General features: G+C 43.9%; 1 protein-coding gene across 4 annotated transcripts in view; it reads left to right on the top strand.

Annotated features, from left to right (window-relative positions):
- The window catches only part of NEURL1 (neuralized E3 ubiquitin protein ligase 1), a 253,387-nt gene that overhangs the window by 113,555 nt on the left and 119,997 nt on the right, over positions 1-19,835 (top strand). For 2 of the 4 annotated variants that reach the window (XM_043519873.1, XM_043519872.1), the window contains exon 1: positions 9,580-9,685. The exons of 1 other annotated variant lie outside the window; for it this stretch is intronic. In XM_043519873.1, coding sequence (XP_043375808.1) covers positions 9,609-9,685 — 77 coding nt within the window. In that variant the 5' untranslated portion in view covers positions 9,580-9,608. Of the gene's footprint in view, positions 1-9,579; positions 9,686-12,728; positions 12,992-19,835 lie in introns of those variants that run through there. One more of the 4 variants, XM_038408135.2, reaches the window with a different exon arrangement.

Here is a 19,835-nt window from a genome sequence, read left to right as displayed (position 1 = left end):
TAAGGTGCCACAAGTACTCCTTTTTTCTTTTTGCAAATACAGACTAACACGGCTGCTACTCTGAAACCTGACTTTATTAAAGAACTCCAGTCTGAAATCTGAATTTCCTTGGTTTTGGACTTTTAAATGGTGCTAGGAGCCAGAAATTGGCAATAATACTTAGCCAATTTTCATAACACCTTTGTCAGGTCACTGTTGTTAGCCCTATATTACATATGGGGAAACTGAGGCACAGGGGTTAAGGGCCTTGGGCAAGGCCATAGATATTAGTCATCAAATTAGGGGTAAGAATTTAGAGTTCCTAGCTCCAATCCCTGTGTTCAGTCCACTAGATCATGCTACTCCTCTCTAATTTTAAAAATAAATTCTTTCTTGGACACTTTCATGTTGAATGATAACTGGCTCTGTGGATGAGGCGAAAGCAGTGGACGTGTTGTTCTTGACTTTAGCAAAGCTTTTGACACGGTCTCCCACAGTATTCTTGCCAGCAAGTTAAAGAAGTATGGGCTGGATGAATGGACTATAAGGTGGATAGAAAGTTGGCTAGATTGTCAGGCTCAATGGGTAGTGATCAGTGGCTCCATGTCTAGTTGGCAGCCGGTATCAAGTGGAGTGCCCCAAGGGTCGGTCCTGGGGCCAGTTTTGTTCAATATCTTCATAAATGATCTGGAGGATAGTGTGGATTGCACCTTCAGCAAGTTTGCAGATGACACTAAACTGGGAGGAGAGGTAGATACGCTGGAGGGTAGGGATAGGATACAGAGGGCCCTAGACAAATTAGAGGATCGGGCCAAAAGAAATCTGATGAGGTTCAACAAGGACAAGTGGAGGAGAGTGCTGCACTTAGGATGGAAGAATCCCATGCACCGCTACAGACTGGGGACCGAATGGCTTGGCAGCAATTCTGCAGAAAAGGACCTAGGGGTTACAGTGGATGAGAAGCTGGATACGAGTCAACAGTGTGCCCTTGTTGCCAAGAAGGCCAATAGCATTTTGGGCTGTATAAGTAGGGGCATTGTCAGCAGATCGAGGGACGTGATCGTTCCCCTCTATTCGACATTGGTGAGGCCTCATCTGGAGTACTGTGTCCAGTTTTGGGCTCCACACTACAAGAAGGATGTGGAAAAATTGGAAAACATCCAGGTGAGGGCAACAAAAATGATTAGGGGACTGGAACACATGACTTATGAGGAGAGGCTGAGGGAACTGGGATTGTTTAGTCTGTGGAAGAGAAGAGTGAGGGGGGATTTGATGGCTGCTTTCAACTACCTGAAAGGGGGTTCCAAAGAGGATGGATCTAGACTGTTCTCAGTGGTAGCAAATGACAGAATGAGGAGTAATGGTCTCCAGTTGCAGTGGGGGATGTTTAGGTTGGATATTAGGAAAAACTTTTTCACTAGCAGGGTGGTGAAGCACTGGAATGCATTATCTAGGGAGGTGGCAGAATCTCCTTCCTTAGAGGTTTTTAAGGTCAGGCTTGACAAAGCCCTGGCTGGGATGATTTAGTTGGGGTTTGGTCCTGCTTTGAGCAGGGGGTTGGACTAGATGACCTCCTGAGGTCCCTTCCAACCCTGATAGTCTATGATTCTATGGAGACTCGTTGGAGGATGAACATGAGGAGGCTAGTGAAGAGCTGTCCCCAATGGCCAGGATCTCTTTCAGACTCAGGATCCAGAAGCTGCCCAGCTAGAAAATGAGCAGGATTCCTGCCATTCAGCATCAAAGCCTAAACCAGGCCAGGACTGAGGTGGCTGATCTCTAGGGAATCTCTGCATGTAAACATCAAACTGTACCATTTGGTATTAGAGTAGCAGCCGTGTTAGTCTGTATTCGCAAAAAGAAAAGGAGTACCGGTGGCACCTTAGAGACTAACAAATTTATTAGAGCATAAGCTTTCGTGAGCTACAGCTCACTTCATCGGATGCATTTGGTGGAAAAAAAAAACCAAGGTGCCATTTGGTATTGTTATGTATGCTGCCGGGCTAGCATCTGTTCTGGGTGCCCCATGGTCACATTTTAGGGGGATGTGAGGCAGGAAACCTGTCCCACCATCCCCTGCCTCTCTCTCTTTCTACCTTGGCCCACTCTGTCTGCTCAGCCTTCCCATACAAGTTTTCAAAATGGTAGCAAAGCTCTTAATGGCTCAGAGAATCATTGCAGAACTTTACGCATTTTTCTCTGCACTTTTAATGGCTTTAGGAGGGAAAAAGCAGAATTGAAGGCTGAGAACTTGCTCAGTATCTTTTGTGGAGGGCCAGACATTGTGGGGGATAGCTGCATGGTCATCCACCCAGGTATGCTTCATAAACTCCCTTCTATTCCTGCATCACTTCTTGGGGCACCATCTTGGTGAATAACTTCACAACATATCTCTCTGGTCTGCTCTTTGCCTTTTTGAATAAGGCCATTCTCTGCCTTCTAGTCACCCACCTCAGTGTAATGTCATCATGGTACAGGACAGCCTGAAGGACAAGCAGAGGGGATTACTGTCCAGCTTGCCCTCGGGTGTCCCCTGCTAATCCCTGCGACACCGTCCAGGACCTAACAGCAAATCCAAATAGCATATTCTGCACAGACAAAAATCCCAGCACAGCCTCTCAATTCACCCACCACTTAGCATCACTGAGGTTCCCCCAGACTGGGAAGAATTTCAGGGAGGGAAAGTCCTAAATGCGTATTTAAAAAAGGCTAGCCCCTATGGAATAGGAACAATAACTACTTTTGTTTAGATTTTTTTTTCTACTCCTACGACCAGGGCACCTGCAGTGGCCAGCCCCTGGGGTTGGCAAACTCTGAGCCAGGAGGATTTAGCAGAACTAAAATAAAATAAAATAAATCCAAGGAGCGATTTAGCTCCAGCCCCATGTATACGTCCCCAGCCCCAGAGACTGCGATGAGGGGAGGGGCCTTTATCAACAGCTTGATCGTCTGGCTAGCCTTGGAGGGGTGGGGGTGTGTGGAAAACTTCACAGATGTCATTTCAGAGTCACAAAGAAAAACGATGATAGTGAAAGGTGGGGGCTGTACCTGAGGATGGAGAAGGGAAAGAAATGGAGCTTTCCAGAGAGATCGCTAGAGTGGCCCAGGACAGCAGTGTCCTGGGACAGTGTTACTGTGGCAAAAGACAAGGAAATGTGGAGGCGACTTCTAGAGGCAATGCACAGCCAGAATGCTCTGCTGCTTTTATGCAGCAGGCATTGCAGTGCTGTGTAAATATTCTGCAGTCCCTGGACAACACAGGGTAATGGAAATGCCAGCCACTCTTCCCTGCAGCAGTGCTCCGAGAGGCATTCCCCTCACAGACCCATGCTCAAGGCAGTAAGAACAGCTGCACTTGGGAGCCCAGCTCTTTAGAGCCATTTGAGGCACCTAATAACTTTGAGCCTTGTCACTCAACACCAGAATGCAGACGGCACATATTCACCTGTGGCTTGACTGTTCCTCCCCTTGTTGTGTGTTCTACCCTCCACTTGGAGGTTTTGGTTTCATTATTGTTTTAACTGAGAGTTTATTTCTGTTTGCTATGTAATAAATTGTTTAATAATAACCATTACAATTCATAGGTAAAGAGTTGTCATTGCATTTTGCACAGAACATCCATAGATTTTAAATAATTCATACAGTTTGTATGAAAGCATCTAGCCACAGAGTCTAGGTAAAATAAGGATTGCCATAAGATTCCACTTCCCCCACCCATAACCCCACAATCTTCCCTCCTCCACAGGTTGCCAGCTGGATGTACAGCTGCACTTCTTCAGGCCTGAGACTCGAAACAAGAGCAATCGATATCCCTGACAGCATTGCCCTGGCTGTTTCCATTTTGTATTGCACGCCTTGCTGGCTGCTCAAACTGCTTTGCAAGTCTCTGCACCTCAGCCTCCTGCCCATCGCTGAGGCTTTCTCCCTTACTCTCTCAAATGCTGTGCAAAAGACAACATGCTGCTATAATCTTGGGCACGTTTTAAAATTCAGTTTCCAACCTGTTCCACAAACAGTGCTGCCAAATGCACTCTCTGCTGCCATTCTGCAGCTACTGGGGCGGTGGTTAAACAATTCCTTCTCTCCAAGCAGTTTGTGAATGGCTTCATTAACCAGGGAAGCAGAGGATTAGCCGTGTCTCTCAGGATAACTGGAGCAATCTCCACCTCATTAATATCCATAGTGATCCTGGAGGCAAACAGTCCTTTCTCCATTAAGGCAAATCAGTTTTGAAAGATCCTAGAATCGTGGACCCTTCCAGACCATCCTGCAATTATCTGCAAACCTGACACGATGGTCACCACATGCTTGGAGTGCTGTGGATAAATATCCCTTTCTGTTATGAATTCTGAGCTCTGGAGGGCAGCAAATAATAGGCACATGGGTCCCATTGGTTGCCCAGTACAGTTCAGGAACCCCATGCATGCAAAGCTATCAATAATTATCTCAGTATTACCAAGCTTTCTAAGCTGGTGCAACAGCATCTTTTCCATGGCATCACACACGTGCATGACAGTGGCCCCAACAGTTAATCTCCTCCCACGGAATTGGTTGGCTATAGACCAGTGGCATTTGAGGGTGGCCAGCTTCCAGATGGCAGTGGGAACCTGCTTTCCACGGGCATGTTGGTAGGCTGCTCTGCACTCCGGGGCTAGCTCAGCACATATTTCCAAAAAGGTCGCCTTCTCCATCCTGAAATTCTCTCACCACTGCTCCTCATATCCGGTCTGCAGAATGATTGATCCTTTCCCACCAATTGATGTTGGTTTCCTGAGCCCAGAAGCGGTGCTGTATGGCGTGAAGCTGCTCTAGGAGCCTCTCCTCTAGTATCAGTTGGTGGCCACCTCCTTCCTTGGCCTCATCCCACTTCTGCCACTCTTGCTGCTGCTACCACAATATCTGCTTGGTAGTGTTGTGGGCAAAGTCTAGAGCTCAATTCATCCACCTATGGGTGCTGCAATACAGCCCAAGCAGACTGCATATTTGCAGTTGCCAGCATCATTGGGTCCAATTTGAAAATGGTGCTAGCCCACGCAGCAACGAAGAATGGAGTGGAGACAGCGGAAACCTGGGATTTTTAGAACTTTGAATCCATCTGGCTCCTGCTATGCATCGAACAATGCACAGCAAAAAGAATCCCAGAACGTGCACAGCTCAGCACTTCAGCAAAGTACCATGGGATACCCCCCAGAATGTCACATGTTTAGTACAAGGAGGAAGATGCTGCGGTGTGTACACGATGCGAATTGAAAGAAGGCATAGCCGTCCCATGCGCATGCTATTACTGCAGGTTATGTACTGCTAGTTAAATAATGCACATAAAATCAAACTGGTTTAACCCCATCCCCCTCACCCCCTAATATAGACATGCCATTAGTCACCTTCCTGACCATATACTAAAGTACAGATTGTTCTAGTGATATTGATGGCTCCTCTGTGAGAAAAGTAGGTGTATGGGGGGATGCAGGGGAACTACTTGTTCGGCAGGGACAAGAGGTTACCTTCAATCCACTTACACCCCTCCCTTTGCACAGCTGCTCAGAGGAAAGGCTAAGCATTGGCTTCTCAGGAGATGGATCCATGACCAGGGCCATTGGACTGGGTTGAACCCGTAGTAGGGGAGACTTCCTGTTACTCTTTTTCATTTGTGATAACTTATTTGTGAATTCTGGTAAAGGGTAAATGTCAGTTCTGAGTTTGAAATTAAACCTGATCCCAGGAGGGTTTTAAGTGTAAGTGTCCACATATCCATGCCTTACACAAACTCTGCTTTGGCCTTCATTTCCAATCTTCACTCTGCTCCACCACTGATGCCTGGCTCAAGAACTCACTCATCTCCTTCTCCTGTTTAGCATTTCCGTGCCTATTTCCACACCACCTCCAATGCACAGAGAATTCTCTCAAAATTTGCATTTTTTTAATATCCTTGTTCATTGAGGGTAATTCTGCTGGTTTAAGTCTGTATTGGCCAAGTTCAACCATCAGCTGTTGAACTAACAAAATCCAGGCCCTGTTGTACTCTAGCAGCCACTGCATAAAGTCTCTGGGCTGTAGGTGTAAACCAGGATTCCTGCAATACTGGACATGGGTCTGATCTACATCCATCGCCACCAGGTAATTGGTAGCAATGTTCTAGGAAATGTATTGGGGAGCCTCAGGTTGCTATGTGAGGTATATTATTACTATTTATTATTTGTATTACAATAGCACCTGGGGGCACCTGTCATGGGTGGGGTCCCATTAACGTTAATCATTTCTACAAATACAGAACAAAGAGGTGGCCCCTTCCATGAAGAGCATACAATCACTGTATAAGATGAAAGACAACAAGTGGATGCAATACACAGATGGGGGAGCAAAAGGAAACAATGAGATGCTACTGGACAGTATAATAAACAGTGAATCATAGAATATCAGGGTTGGAAGAGACCTCAGGAGGTCATCTAGTCCAACCCCCTGCTCAAAGCAGGACCGATCCCCAACTAAATCATCCCAGCCAGGGCTTTGTCAAGCCTGACCTTAAAAAAACTTCTAAGGAAGGAGATTCCACCACCTCCCTACGTAACGCATTCCAGTGTTTCACCACCCTGCTAGTGAAAAAGTTTTTCCTAATATCCAACCTAAACCTCCCCCACTGCAACTTGAGACCATTACTACTCATTCTGTCATCTGCTACCACTGAAAACAATCTAGATCCATCCTCTTTGGAGCCCCCTTTCAGGTAGTTGAAAGCAGCTATCAAATCCCCCCTCATTCTTCTCTTCCGCAGACTAAGCAATCCCAGTTCCCTCAGCCTCTCCTCATAAGTCATGTGTTCCAGTCCCCTAATCATTTTTGTTGCCCTCACCTGGATGTTTTCCAATTTTTCCACATCCTTCTTGTAGTGTGGAGCCCAAAACTGGACACATTACTCCAGATGAGGCCTCACCAATATCGAATAGAGGGGAATGATCATGTCCCTAGATCTTCTGGCAATGCTCCTACTTATACATCCCAAAATGCCATTGGCCTTCTTGGCAACAAGGGCACACAAGTGGTCACAACAAACCAGCTATGTAACCATTGCCAAGAGATGTAGTGCCAGGAGATCCTTCTTCCGGCCATGCCATCTTTTCAAGTCTCCTCATGGCTGAGTATGAGCCAAATCCCGACTTGCTTACTGTTTTCTGTCCCCCTTGATGTCATCCTCAAGAATCCAACTGTCAGATAGGCTTGCAAGATTCATGATTACACCCTGTGCTGGGTGATGATTTAAACATTACATGACCAGCTCAGGGCCAGCCCCTCAGTGTCTATGGAAGTCAACACTGGCTTGAGACTGGGCCTTATATATATGTGGTTTGGAATTTTGTCCTGCCCTTTGACGACACTCTGTGAAGAATGTGGGAGATCTCATCTGTATTACTTTTTATGAGTGTGATGCATGCCTCTGTCCATTTGATTCTTCTTATGCTGTCTGCTACATAGGTGCAAAATAACTTAACTCTGGGGTGTTTTTTATACATCTTCAGGAAGGCAGACATTAGTTGTAAATAGTTCAATCATAACAAACCATACAGGTGTCAAGTCCTGTTTTGTTTTGCCCCTGTTCCAGGGGGGCACAACCACCCCCAACTTAGGACAGAGCCAAGGCCCCAGCAGGCAGGACAATGGAGACTACCTGCCAAAGACTTGGACTTGCTAATAACTCTTATCTATGGTAACACAGACAGAAGGTTGGAGAATGGGAAAGGACTGGAAGAGACAAGGTGTTAGAATCTCTTATAATGAGACTCTTTCTAACAAGAAAAGACCAGACCAGAACCAGAGGAGAAGGCTGGGAAGGAGATGAGTGGCAGAAGAATCCTAAACTCCCTGATGGACACTATGCCCCCAACAGAATCTTGAGTGGTGAGGAAACTTAAGGAGGGTCTTGTGAGCAGATGTTTTCTTTCTTCCATAGATCTGTCTATCTCTTGTGCTATGACTGAGCAGAGTGTGTGATTCAGAAGTGCCTCTGCAAAATCTGTGCTATTTAATTTAACTGTTATAAAGTCCCCAAGGGATTGAACTCTAACCCAGAGTGCCTATGCAGGTGGAGTTTCAGAGAGAGGGTGTGCTTATGCTACTGGGGGGACTTGGGGGCGGTCAGCACAGGTCTTGGGGCTTAAGATAACTAGACGACAGGGTCCCGCATCCCAACAATGGGGTACCAGAATGGTAGTCTGTACCGTGGGAATGTGCTTGCAAGGCCAAATTTAGCATCCAGAGACTGTCTCTGTTCAAACTCAGAAGGCTTAAAAGCATATGGGATCCAAGGTTTGGGTCTAATACAGCAGCCTGGCGACTGTCCATCAGGGGAGTTCACCCAGAGCTGTCTATTAAAGGCTCCTACTCTCCCCTCTTGTATCAGGGAGTGACTGCAGGGTACTTCACTGCAGCCCTCCTTCTCTGTTGCCAGTTCCCTGGCTTGATAGAAGCCCCCACCTATTTCTGGCCAGGTGAGTTTCACCCCCAATTAAGCCTCATTGTGTCCTAGCTCCCTGCTGGGTGCTGCCTGTGATTAATTGTCCCTTTCTTGCTTATATTAACCCCTCCAGGGCTAATGTGAGGTGAATGCCCCATCAGAACATGGAATCATTAAAAAAAGAGACTTTGCTAGACTGTATTGCTTTTTTTCTGGTTTTTTTTTTTGGAGATAATTGTGCATAAATGGATGAAGGGAAAGTGGTAGATGAAATAATGTTTGAATTTTAATAAAGCATCAATTGTGTCTCTCAATATGTTACACTCAAAATAGATTCAAATCTGCTTGGATAACATCACTGTCACTTGAACTGAAAATTAACTAGATGGCATTAACAAATGGAATGGTATTGATTGAGGGGGTGGGATCTCTTAAGTACTTAAGAAATCTCTGTTGCATCAAGTCTTAATTCCTTCTTTGGTAATTTAGAAGATGAAGTAAATAGCATGTTATTGATATTTGCAGATGATGCTAAAATGGGAGGAGTTGCAAATATCAGTGAGGACAGAGAAATAATACGAGGGGCCCAAAGATTAGAAAGTTAGAAAATTACAAAATGGGGACTTGGCTTGGAAGCATGTGGTTAATACATCTGCAGAAAAATAATGCAAAACACAGATAATAAGTAGGAGGAAGACACCCAGCAATTAGCAATGGCTGAAAGAGACACATGAGTGATAGTGAACCACAAATCTGAAATAAGTTGCAATGTGATATGCCTGCAATAGAAAGGTCAATGCTATTTTGAACTACCAGTGCAGAGGCATCATGGCAGAGGGGGGGATAGGTAATACTCCCTCTCTCCAGGGGTCTGGTTTGACCCCACCTGAAATAGTATGCCCGTGTCTGCAAAGGACATTACCAGAAATGTATGGCAAGTTGTGGGGAGTTCAGGGAAGAGCAGCATGGAGCTGAAGGAATTGATTGATTGAGGTTGGGTTAAGGGTTAAATATTTATAATTGGCCGTAGCAATGGCTAGTGGGGAATTATATAGCATGTTTGCTCCTGACAGATGCTCATCACCTATCAGGATCAGGCCCTATAATAGTAATAAGGGGAGGGGTGGGGGAGTATAAGTAACAGTAATATGATGCAATTAAGAAAGGGAAAAATTTAGTCTGAATGTCAGGAAAACCTTTGTTCCTGAGACTGAGATATATGAAGCTGCAGAATAAAAGTCTGATCCTGTTTCCATTAAGGTCAGTCTGAGTTACTGAGCTGTCTGCTACAAACTTTTCTGGGAGCAGACTAATGAGCCCATACATCCCGATGGAGGTGGTGGAAACCCCATTGCTTGGGACAAGGCAGAGAGGCGTGTGCTAGAGGGAACATAGCCAAGGAGATGGACTGGATAAAGCTAAGAGGTATTTTCCATTCCTAACTCCTGTGATGCTATGATTCTCCCAAAGCTAAAGACTTCATCTAGCACAGCAGACAGTGCTGCAGTGGGTCTGTTCTTTTGTTTCTGCTATAAATGAAGCATCATCTGGAGAAATAAATACAATTAAAAGAAAAGCTTCTCATACACCACAGGCCACTCTACTGCCAAGAAGCTATTGTAAGCAATGCAGGCTGTGATTTCCAGCAGGGAGGAGGGCAGCACAGACTCTGCTGGCTCATCCAGGGTAAAGCTCCCTTTTGGTTCCCAGGGATGACCTCCTGCCCATGGACTATTGTATAAGGGGCCAAGTTGGAGTCTCAGGTCTGATGATGGTCAGAGTGAGTCCAGTCACTAGTTGGGGCTCTGTTAATAGATAACAGCTGGGCCACTGGTTAGTAGCTGTGTGAGGTGCCAATCATTCTGGCAAGGCTGAATATTAGCACACAGCACCTTTCATTTACAGAGCAATTCTACAAACACATTCGCAAAAAGAAAAGGAGTACTTGTGGCACCTTAGAGACTAACAAATTTATTAGAGCATAAGCTTTCGTGAGCTACAGCTCACTTCATCGGCTTATGCTCTAATAAATTTGTTAGTCTCTAAGGTGCCACAAGTACTCCTTTTCTTTTTGCGAATACAGACTAACACGGCTGCTACTCTGAAACCTGTCATCATACAAACACATTGTGACACAGAGGCTCCTTGCCAAAGGGTCCTCAGTTCTTTGCAAACCACTCTCATTTCAGACCTGACAAACTCACAACACCAAATGTGTTGTGCAGGTATCTATAGAAAGCTTGTAACTTGTCAAGATTCATAATCACTGAGCAATGAATGCATGGGTAATATTTAAGGAATAATGTATTTATACTGAAAGTCTTCTCTATGGATTTGGAGTGAAAGTTAGTGTCCAGCAGATATGTCTCAGTGATTGCCCATTCAGGCAGGAGAGAGTCGTTACCCTGCTCTGGTTAGCTGGTGATGTAATGCAAGGTTCAATTGTCCAGCCTTCCTCCATCCCAAGACTATCAATGGAAAAATATCAGAGACCAATACAAGCAATCAAAACCACTTGGAGGTTAAATAAAGGGAATATTACAACAGACAGAGAGCCACCCTGCCTCTGAACAAAGACAAAAGATGGTTTCAGTATAACAGAGGGTGAGGAAAGGTACTCTGTCTCCTTTCACTGAGGTGATGTCTTGGGAAGCGGGGATGTTCTCATGAAGATTGGATCCTGGCTGTGGGGAAGGCAGTCAGCTCTTCAACAAGTTGAACTTTGGGTTGGGGGAGGGAACTTACTTAATTAAATAGGAAAGGTTACTGTTAGTAAGTGTAGATCCAGGTTAGCGTTTTATGATTTTGTTATTGCAACCATTTGTTTCCATCCCTCCCTCTTGTTTCTAGCAGAATCTCTTCCCTTTCTTAAATAAACCTTTTTCTGTTGTATTGTGTGTTATAAAGGAGCAGTGATTTAAGGCAAAGTCAGTAAAATGGGCTGCACTGCTCCTGAGGATCTGGGATTTCTGTGAGTAGGCTGCGTCAGCAGCTGGATATCACAGGCGAATGCTTCAAAAGGACTCAAGGATGAGAGTGCACCTATTGTAACATGCAAGGTGAAGACAGGGCTGGCATAGCCCAGAGGAGAGTGCTTGAGTGGCTGAAAGACCAGTAGTGTTCGAGAGCTCACACCCAGGTAGGCACAGGCACGCTGGAGGCAGGGGGTAACGAGGTGACTCACAGTCCTGGGTACCCCAATAATTGCCACACACATTGCCTGATTTTTCAAAAGGGCCAAGCAATAACCCTTACAACTCTGTGGCAAGGTAAATATTACTTCCCATTGTACAGATGAGTATGGCGGCGAGATTACAGGAGCTGCCCGGAGCTATGGAAGAACTTGGAGACAAAGCCAGGATTGTGGGGAGGGCTCCTGACTTCCATTCCTGTACAGTGAGATGGAGAATTAGGGTTGGTGAGATGCTGGGGGGGGGGGGAATACAGAGGAGCAACAAAGGAGAAGGCTCTTGCATCAACAGCAAGGGGGAGAGAGGAGGCCAGTGGTAGATGTGCACTCCCCAACCCCAGTCTCTAAACTCCATAAACCTGTCTCTGTGTCCCAGGGCTTTTAATAATGCTTGCCGTAATCAATCAGCGGAGGTAATGGCCTGGAGAGCAGGAATCATTGTATCTGAGCTGAGCATGCAATCCTATCACAAAGGAGTTTACGGGGGATAATGTTTTTACAGTTATAGTCTGTGGTGAACTGTTCTGCATTTCAAGCACTTCTACCTTGCTATTAAATAACTAATAATTAACCGGGAGAAGCCATTCGAAAAGTCTGGTGTGATGATGTCTGGTAATAACTTTTTTTTTTATCATACAAATCTATGCTAGGACTATGTGCTGGAAGACAGTAAAAGGGGAGGGAAAGAGAGTTTGTGATCGCCAAACTTTTTTTGATTTATAAATGAATCTGTTTTGATATTTGCAATTAAGTTGGCAAAGTCTAGTGCTTTGTTCTGGAGGTTGCTTAGAAGCATGGTACCGCTGGATTTATATCTAGGCAAGCAGCCACCTCCATCAGCGGAAACCTACTGTAGCATTCTGCATTCTTCTTAAAAGATTTATCTGAAACAAGATCCATGGCTGGAGTGTTTAAAAATGAAAAACAGCCCCCCCTCCCCCCGCAAGTGTTTGTACAGTGTGGTTTTAATGGTAATTGTGTTTCTTTGGGTTGCAGTGGGGCGAGGGGGTGAGGAGGGATGTTGTATCTATAGAAAATGCTTTGAGTTCCCTGGCTATTTCAGGAAGACTCCAAGTCTCCTCCTCCTTATGTAAATAAACATGATAGATCCCACTGCTTGTACTGAGGCAGGGAGGATCTGAAAGTGGGTGGAGGCTGCTTGAAAGGGTGAGCAGCATTCTGTGGTGTACGGATGTTATGTATGCACTTATTGGGAGTTGCTAAGCCGGTGTGTGTGTGTGCCTGTGGTTGTGCATGCTGATAATGACTGAACGTGCGGACTTCTACATCACTGCTCAGTGAGAAAGGGACTGCAAGGTAGCCAGCCACCTTGCGCAGTACTATGGGGGGACAGATAACAAGAAACACTCTATACGGTAAGGTGCTAACCACCACGGGTGTTTATACAGCAAATTATGTATGTAAATTCTTAGCCCTCTGCTTGACCCTTCTGCAGCATAGAGAATATGGCTCTGAAAGGTAAGCTAGGTGCAACACTGGGGACTGCTATCTCTGCTAATTTTTTTCCTAGTTCTCTTCAAAATCATGTTTGACAGCTGATCATATTTAAAGCAGAAGCCTTGGGCAGGTTGTGTGTTTATCTTATCTAATTCCATATGTTGTCTTGGTTTATTGCTTTGAATGAGAGACAAATATTTGTCTATATAATGTTGTCTATTGTGCTGACAGACAACATGGACAAAAAGAAAGTATGTGTATATACCCTGACAACCTCGACTAGGAAAAATGGCAAATAAGCATCAGTGTAGGTTTTAATTTAAGAGAAAGTATCAAGGTTTCAAAAGCAAAATGTTCATCTTTATCATTGGGGTTCTCTTTTAATCACAGATTGTGTGTTTCTGCTCTATTTTATTTTTAAATTTTAATTTGATATGGTTTAAAACAGAGATGCTGGCTTGAACTGACTGAGCTTAGATAACTAAGCTAAATCCATTAAGTACAGTATGCTGTATATGTTTGCAGGATAATGTAACACTGCGAGTGGGGGATGGGGAATTAGAGAATATTGTATAGGACAGTGCTGAAGAAAACTTTAGGACTGTTAATATGATATACAGCCTCTGTGTGTGTGTGTGTGTGTGTGTGTGTGTGTGTGTGTGTGTGTGTGTGTGTGTGTGTGTGTGTGTGTGTGTGACACACCAGAATATGCTTGTGAGAAATACTGTACTCAATTAATATTGAGCTTGCTCATTGCTTTGAAATGTTTTCTTTAACTTCTGGACATTGGACTGAGTCTGGAGTCTACCTGAATGAATATTTGGATATGCATGATATTACAATAATAAATATGAATGTAAAATGTTCTCTAAAGACATATTTACAAACACACACAAATTCTTTTCATACATACACAAAATGTAAATATTTCTTAGTTTGAGTTGAGATGTATTATGAATACACTAGTTATAAGTATTTGTCTGCTCCAATCCCGATTTTTCTTATTTTCTCACGATTGTCAAACAACAATATAATTAACAAGTAAATATATTCAACGAATATGTATTGATTCCTTTCTCTCATGTATAGCAAGAATGTCTCTATAGATATTACCATTTGTTCATGAAGTACCTTCTGCATTTTAACCTTTGGTCAGACCATTTTGTGTCTGTCTTTGCTATCCCTACAATCCACATGCTATTTGCAAAATAACACTATTGTTATGTCATCAGAAATAAAAAGAAGGAAGTCCCTGGATAGTTGCTTTGTCATCAATGCTGGATTTTTTTTTTCACTTCATCTTTTTCTTTTCTAAGTGAACTGGAAAAACTTGGATAGAAACATTATTTGCATGATTGTATCTAAGTGTTGGGTTCCCCTGCTGACTTGCCACGACCATTGTGGTGATCACACAACTTCTGCCTTTCGGTGATACTGCACCAGTGAACCCAGTTCTTGAAGTTTTACTCTTGTAGGGGGATGAAAACAAAATTAGGAGACGTAGGTAATTAACTTTCTCAATTTTGTCTCTTTAAATAAAGCATAAAAGCTGCAAACTGTATGTGATTAAAGAGGTGCACAACTGATAGCTGAGACCAGAAATGATTTGAAAAGTGATGTCGATAAAGGATTATTATTATTTTTTAAAGCATATGTAGTAAAACACTTTTTTAAATTGGAAATTTGAGGACAATTGCAGTTGTGGTTTGTCTGCCTGTGGCTACCATACCTCAAGTACCATATTTCTATTGACTGCAGTTTTTTATTTCAAAAGTACCTGAAAATGTTTACTTTATTAAAATGATAATTAAGAACAACTAAGGTAATGCTAATGGAAGGAGCTGGATTGATAGCCTGGGGGCCTGGAATCTTTTGTTTATAAAGAGAACAGGTGCAGCAGAGGCAGAAGCATTGCAACCTCCCACCCAACTGACACTTGCCAGTATCCCTTTTGACCCTAAACTGGAGGGCTCAGGTGAAATTTTCAAAAGCACCTAACTGACGTAGGCGACTTGGAGTCACGAGGCGCTATTGCAGCATGGGTAGGCATACCTAAGGTAGCTTTGATTGAGAAAGCGTTCTAAAAATTGCAATGTAGCCGCAGCAGCACGGGCTACCCTCATGGGTACAGTCCTGCCTGGGAACCTTGGTACGTACTCGGGCGGTTAGCCCATGCCGCTGTCTGTGCCACCATGGCTACAAGGCTATTTTTAGCAAGGTCACATGGAAATGCCTGCATGTGTTCCAATTGGGCATCCTAATTACAGAGTAGATATAGGGTAAGGGTATGACTACACTGGAACTGGTGGGTGTAATTTCCAACTGAAACAGACTACTCGTTCTAGCTCTGATGGAGCTAGCGTGCTAAAAATAGAAGTGAAGCCATGGTAGTGGGAGGGGCAAGCTGCCCCGGGTACTTGAATGGGATTGTACTCAGGGCTGTGAGCTGCTCTTGACAATGGTGCTTCCTTCTATTTTCAGGCACCAGCTCAACCAGAGCTCAATCAGAGCTAGTGTGTGTATGTCTTCTCGAGCTGGAAATCACAGCTTCCCACTCCAGTGCAGATGCACCCTAAGTCTGATGGAAGCCAGCTGTAGTGGATTGAGTTGACTAGAATCCATTAAATCCTTGGTGCCTCTGCTGAAACTGCCTGCAAGGATAGCTAGTGTTGGTGGGGCTTGTTTGGTGTGATGTGAACACATGTCCACTAAAAAGCAGGCTGAAACCACAGACTTCTGTCCCAGAGGCCATTTAACAGGTGCCAGGTAGCAATGAGTAATTCATCTGGGTTGTTACTGACCCTGGCTGGATTTGAATGAGTGACTTAGAGAGGAAAGTCTTCATATACCATTCATGATTTAGATAGCCTGTTAAGTGGTAAAAACAGGATGATAGTGGGTCATTTGCTATGGAAGGTTTTGGCTGCACTGATGTTGCATGGGGGGGCTTACAAAGGAAAGGAAAACCTGTATACACTCCATCACTGTAACTAGCATAGCATCCTCCATTCAATAACCTCAAGGCCCTTTACAAACAATGAATTAAGCCTCACCATATCCCTGAGTGGACGAATATTGTCATTTATCCCATTTTGCAGACAAAGACACTGAGGAATGGAGAGGTAAAGTGAGTTGCCCAAGGGCAGTCAGTTTGTGGCAGAGCTAGGAGTAGAACCAGCAGCCTTGCCTTCCAGCTCTGAACTGCAATCACAAGACCACCTCTCCTCCCTGCTAATAGTATCTGTAAATATTATGGCTGCTTAAATTATTCTAAAAGCTATAGGTAAGCTTATGTCTGGAGTCCTTTGTGGTGGGGGGGAGTGGTGACTTTATTTGAAATGACCACTGAATGCAGTTCTAGTGCACTCCTGTTACCACTGACTTCAGTGAGAGTGTGGAAGGACAGTAGTGCATGCAGATTGCCCTAGTAGTGGGTTGATGGGTTCTCAGTGGAGTCCTGTGTCATCTCTCAGCGGAGTCCGGTCCCACCACAGGGGCTTGGAGGTAAGGCGCTTTAAACACAAGAGGATGGAGTTAATTGGGTTGAGCTTCCTGTAACAGACCCCTGAATGAAAACCTTCCCAACATCCAAATAATCTAATACATTTATTGCATGAACGACGAACCCCTTGATTTTTAGAAGAAAATGTCTAATAATGGTGTGTGTACATCAAAGGCAAGGTTTATCACTGCCCTGCCCCATATAGATGAATGTCATGCAGTGTCTGAGCAGCATTGCTTAGTCTCTGTCCACATGCCACTGTGCATTATATGTATTACAATTTATCCTATTCTGTTTCTCTCTCCCTCCCGCAAATCCATATCAATACTTAGTGCAATTTTGGATCCTATAGATAATCAAAGAGAGTAAAAGTTACAAACAGTAAGTTCAAGGGGAGCATAGCTGAAAAAGATGATATCCATAAATGTTTTTCTTTAAAAAGGTAGTTTTAAAAAGAAACTGTTAGCCCCAAGGGAGATTTGCCTTGTTTATCAGAGGCTACAATGTCTCTATTTTGAGGAAGTGAGCATTTGTGTGCATAAAATATATACATACAAAATTGCACTAAATATTTATATCAAACAGTACTTGCCATTTAATCCTAAATGAAACATAGTTACAATATACACATATATAGTAGTAAGCATATCCCTGCAATACATTGGGGATTGGGCTCTCTATTGCCTGCTGTATTTCTTTTTAAGGCTCTTCTGGAAAGAAGTAAAAATGGTTTTCATATTATTGATCATTCATAATGCTACTGTAGCTTGTTTGTTGCAGACCTAATTCAATATAGTCAAATCCTTGGGGTTTTACCTGAGAGAGACTGCAGGATTGGGGCCCATTAATTTTGATTTTGCTCTGTCTTTCTTTCTCAGTATAAAGATGACTAAAAAGGCTTCCTTAGCAAGGGAAGCTGCTGCACTTTACTGTGCTGAGAGAGACAGTCACTTTTTGTTTACGTGTAGAGATTTCAGACTAAGATGTAGAGATCTCTTCTGGGGGCTTTCTGCTACCCAGGATATACACAGTGGATTAATTCATATGCATGGGGTTGTGTGTGTGTGTATGTGTGTGTGTGTGTGTGTGTGTGTGTTTGTGCATGTGTGCGCACACACATGTTTTGCTTAGCTAACCTCACCCAATATAAATGATGATCAGCAATAATGCTCTCATTCCAGGGGTTTAATTTTATTTTTAATCACCCACATGTCGCAAGCATTTCACATAATCATGTTGCAGAATAATTCTTACCAGCAGCAAAGAGAAATATAAAGTGTGCCATTTCCCAAGGGCGCATCTTTACTAGCAACATTAAAGCGCTGCCACGGCAGCCCTTTAACGTTGTTATATAGTTGCGGCACCAGCCAGCACTATTAAAAAACCACCTCCATGAGGGGAGTAGCTCCCAGCGCTGGGAACACGGCTCCCAGCGTTGGTGCACTGTCTTCACTGGCACTTTGCAGTGCTGAAACTTGCAGCACTCAGGGGGTGTTTTTTCACACCCAGGAGTGAGAAAGTTGCAGTGCTGAAAAGTGCCAGTGTAGACAAGCCCCAAGATGTAATCAGCATCATTGTAATTGGGGTGGTGATGGTGGTGAGGAATGGCTACTGAGAACAGAGAACCACATGATTTGATTGTTGGCTTGGAAAGCAGCAAAGTTCAAAAGATATATTGGTGTGTATTGTTTAGATTGTAAATTCCTTTCAGGAGAAAGTGCTGTGTACCTCACCAATGTAAATGGTGTCTATTTGTGTGGATGTGGGTGTGCCTGTGCCAAATTTGCCTCTCCCAGGGACATGGTAAAGCCCTAAGTGCAGTGGAACCATAGTGGTAGTAAGGTTGAGCAGGATGCACAGAGGTCACATAGGGACCCCCTCTGCACCAGTGCTCCATGGTCACTGCACGTCAGGGTGGAGAGAGCTTTGCAGCGTAGTGAATGGATACCTGGCAAAGGGACCTGCTTAGCAAAACCTCTGGGTCTGTTTCTCTTCTGCCCTGCTCCTTTGTGTAATCATTTATACCTGTGCAAAATGCTGGCATTCTGATGTGGTCACATTTCATATCCATTTAAAACAAGTGTAAATGGCTACATAAGGGGCAAGGCAGTGGATATTTGGCTGTTCCACATAGGGGATGGGGAGTGCAGGACAACAGCCACTGCTAAAGCAGCATCCGATGAAGTGAGCTGTAGCTCACGAAAGCTTATGCTCAAATAAATTTGTTAGTCTCTAAGGTGCCACAAGTACTCCTTTTCTTTTTTGCGAATACAGACTAATACGGCTGCTACTCTGAAAGACTATATAGTAAAACTTGAGTTCTGCTTAGCTATACTTTAACCAATCATTTTCCTGAAATTTAACTAACCAATCCTAACATATTGTAACATGATTATGTAACCAATTATATCCCACCACCTTAATTAGTTTACACCCAGCAAAATTAATTATACAACAGACAGAACCAATCACAGAACCAATCAGAGGTTATACAGACAAACAATAGCAAAGTGGGAACTATAATGACAAAACAATACAGAAGTGAGGATTTCACATCCCAGCTCTTGATAAGTGAGTTCTTGCCAGACAGGATGCTATCAAACTAAGTTTCCTTTTACATCTTCTAGGCACTTCCCTTTCTCTGGAGGCGATAGGCATTATCAGGACAGGATTGTATCCTAACGGCCCAATAGCACCCGATTTCAATGTGACTAGTTGGGAATGTGAGGAGGTGACCGGTCGCTTCCCAGCTTATAGCTGCCTCTGCTGCTTAGCCAAAGGCCTTAGCCTAAGCACAGGGCCTCAGACTGTCACAGTAAGAAAAGGACCTTACGCCGGCAGACAGTGATTTTGATTTTCTTTTATACCTCTAGAACTAGCCAAGAGATAAGAATACACCTAAATTCTTAGAGTACAGGCCTTTACAGACAGGCCTGAATATCTATATCCTAACAATACCCTAAAAGAAAAAGGGAACAACCGCAGTGTAAAATGTTGTCTCATTAGAATGAAGTATGAAGCCTTGACAACACTGGAGCCTGTCAGCGAGGTCTCTGTGAAGATAAAAGTAATGTTAGTTAATTTTTTTTATGGACTCTAAATCCTCACTAAGCTTATGGGACTACTGATCTGGCTTCCAGACTTGGAGTGATTGACAGCAAGATCAGCCTTGCTAAGGTGGATCGTTTATTTTTCACGTTCTATAGGCCTTGCTTACTGAGAAACAATGCAAGGTGAGGGAGGGGAGGCTGTTGCCAAAC

The sequence above is a fragment of the Dermochelys coriacea genome, chromosome 7, assembly GCF_009764565.3.
Source record: "Dermochelys coriacea isolate rDerCor1 chromosome 7, rDerCor1.pri.v4, whole genome shotgun sequence".
NCBI lineage: Eukaryota > Metazoa > Chordata > Testudines > Dermochelyidae > Dermochelys > Dermochelys coriacea.
Note: the sequence above shows the minus strand (reverse complement) of the source record. Positions and strands in the feature narration are given on the sequence as shown.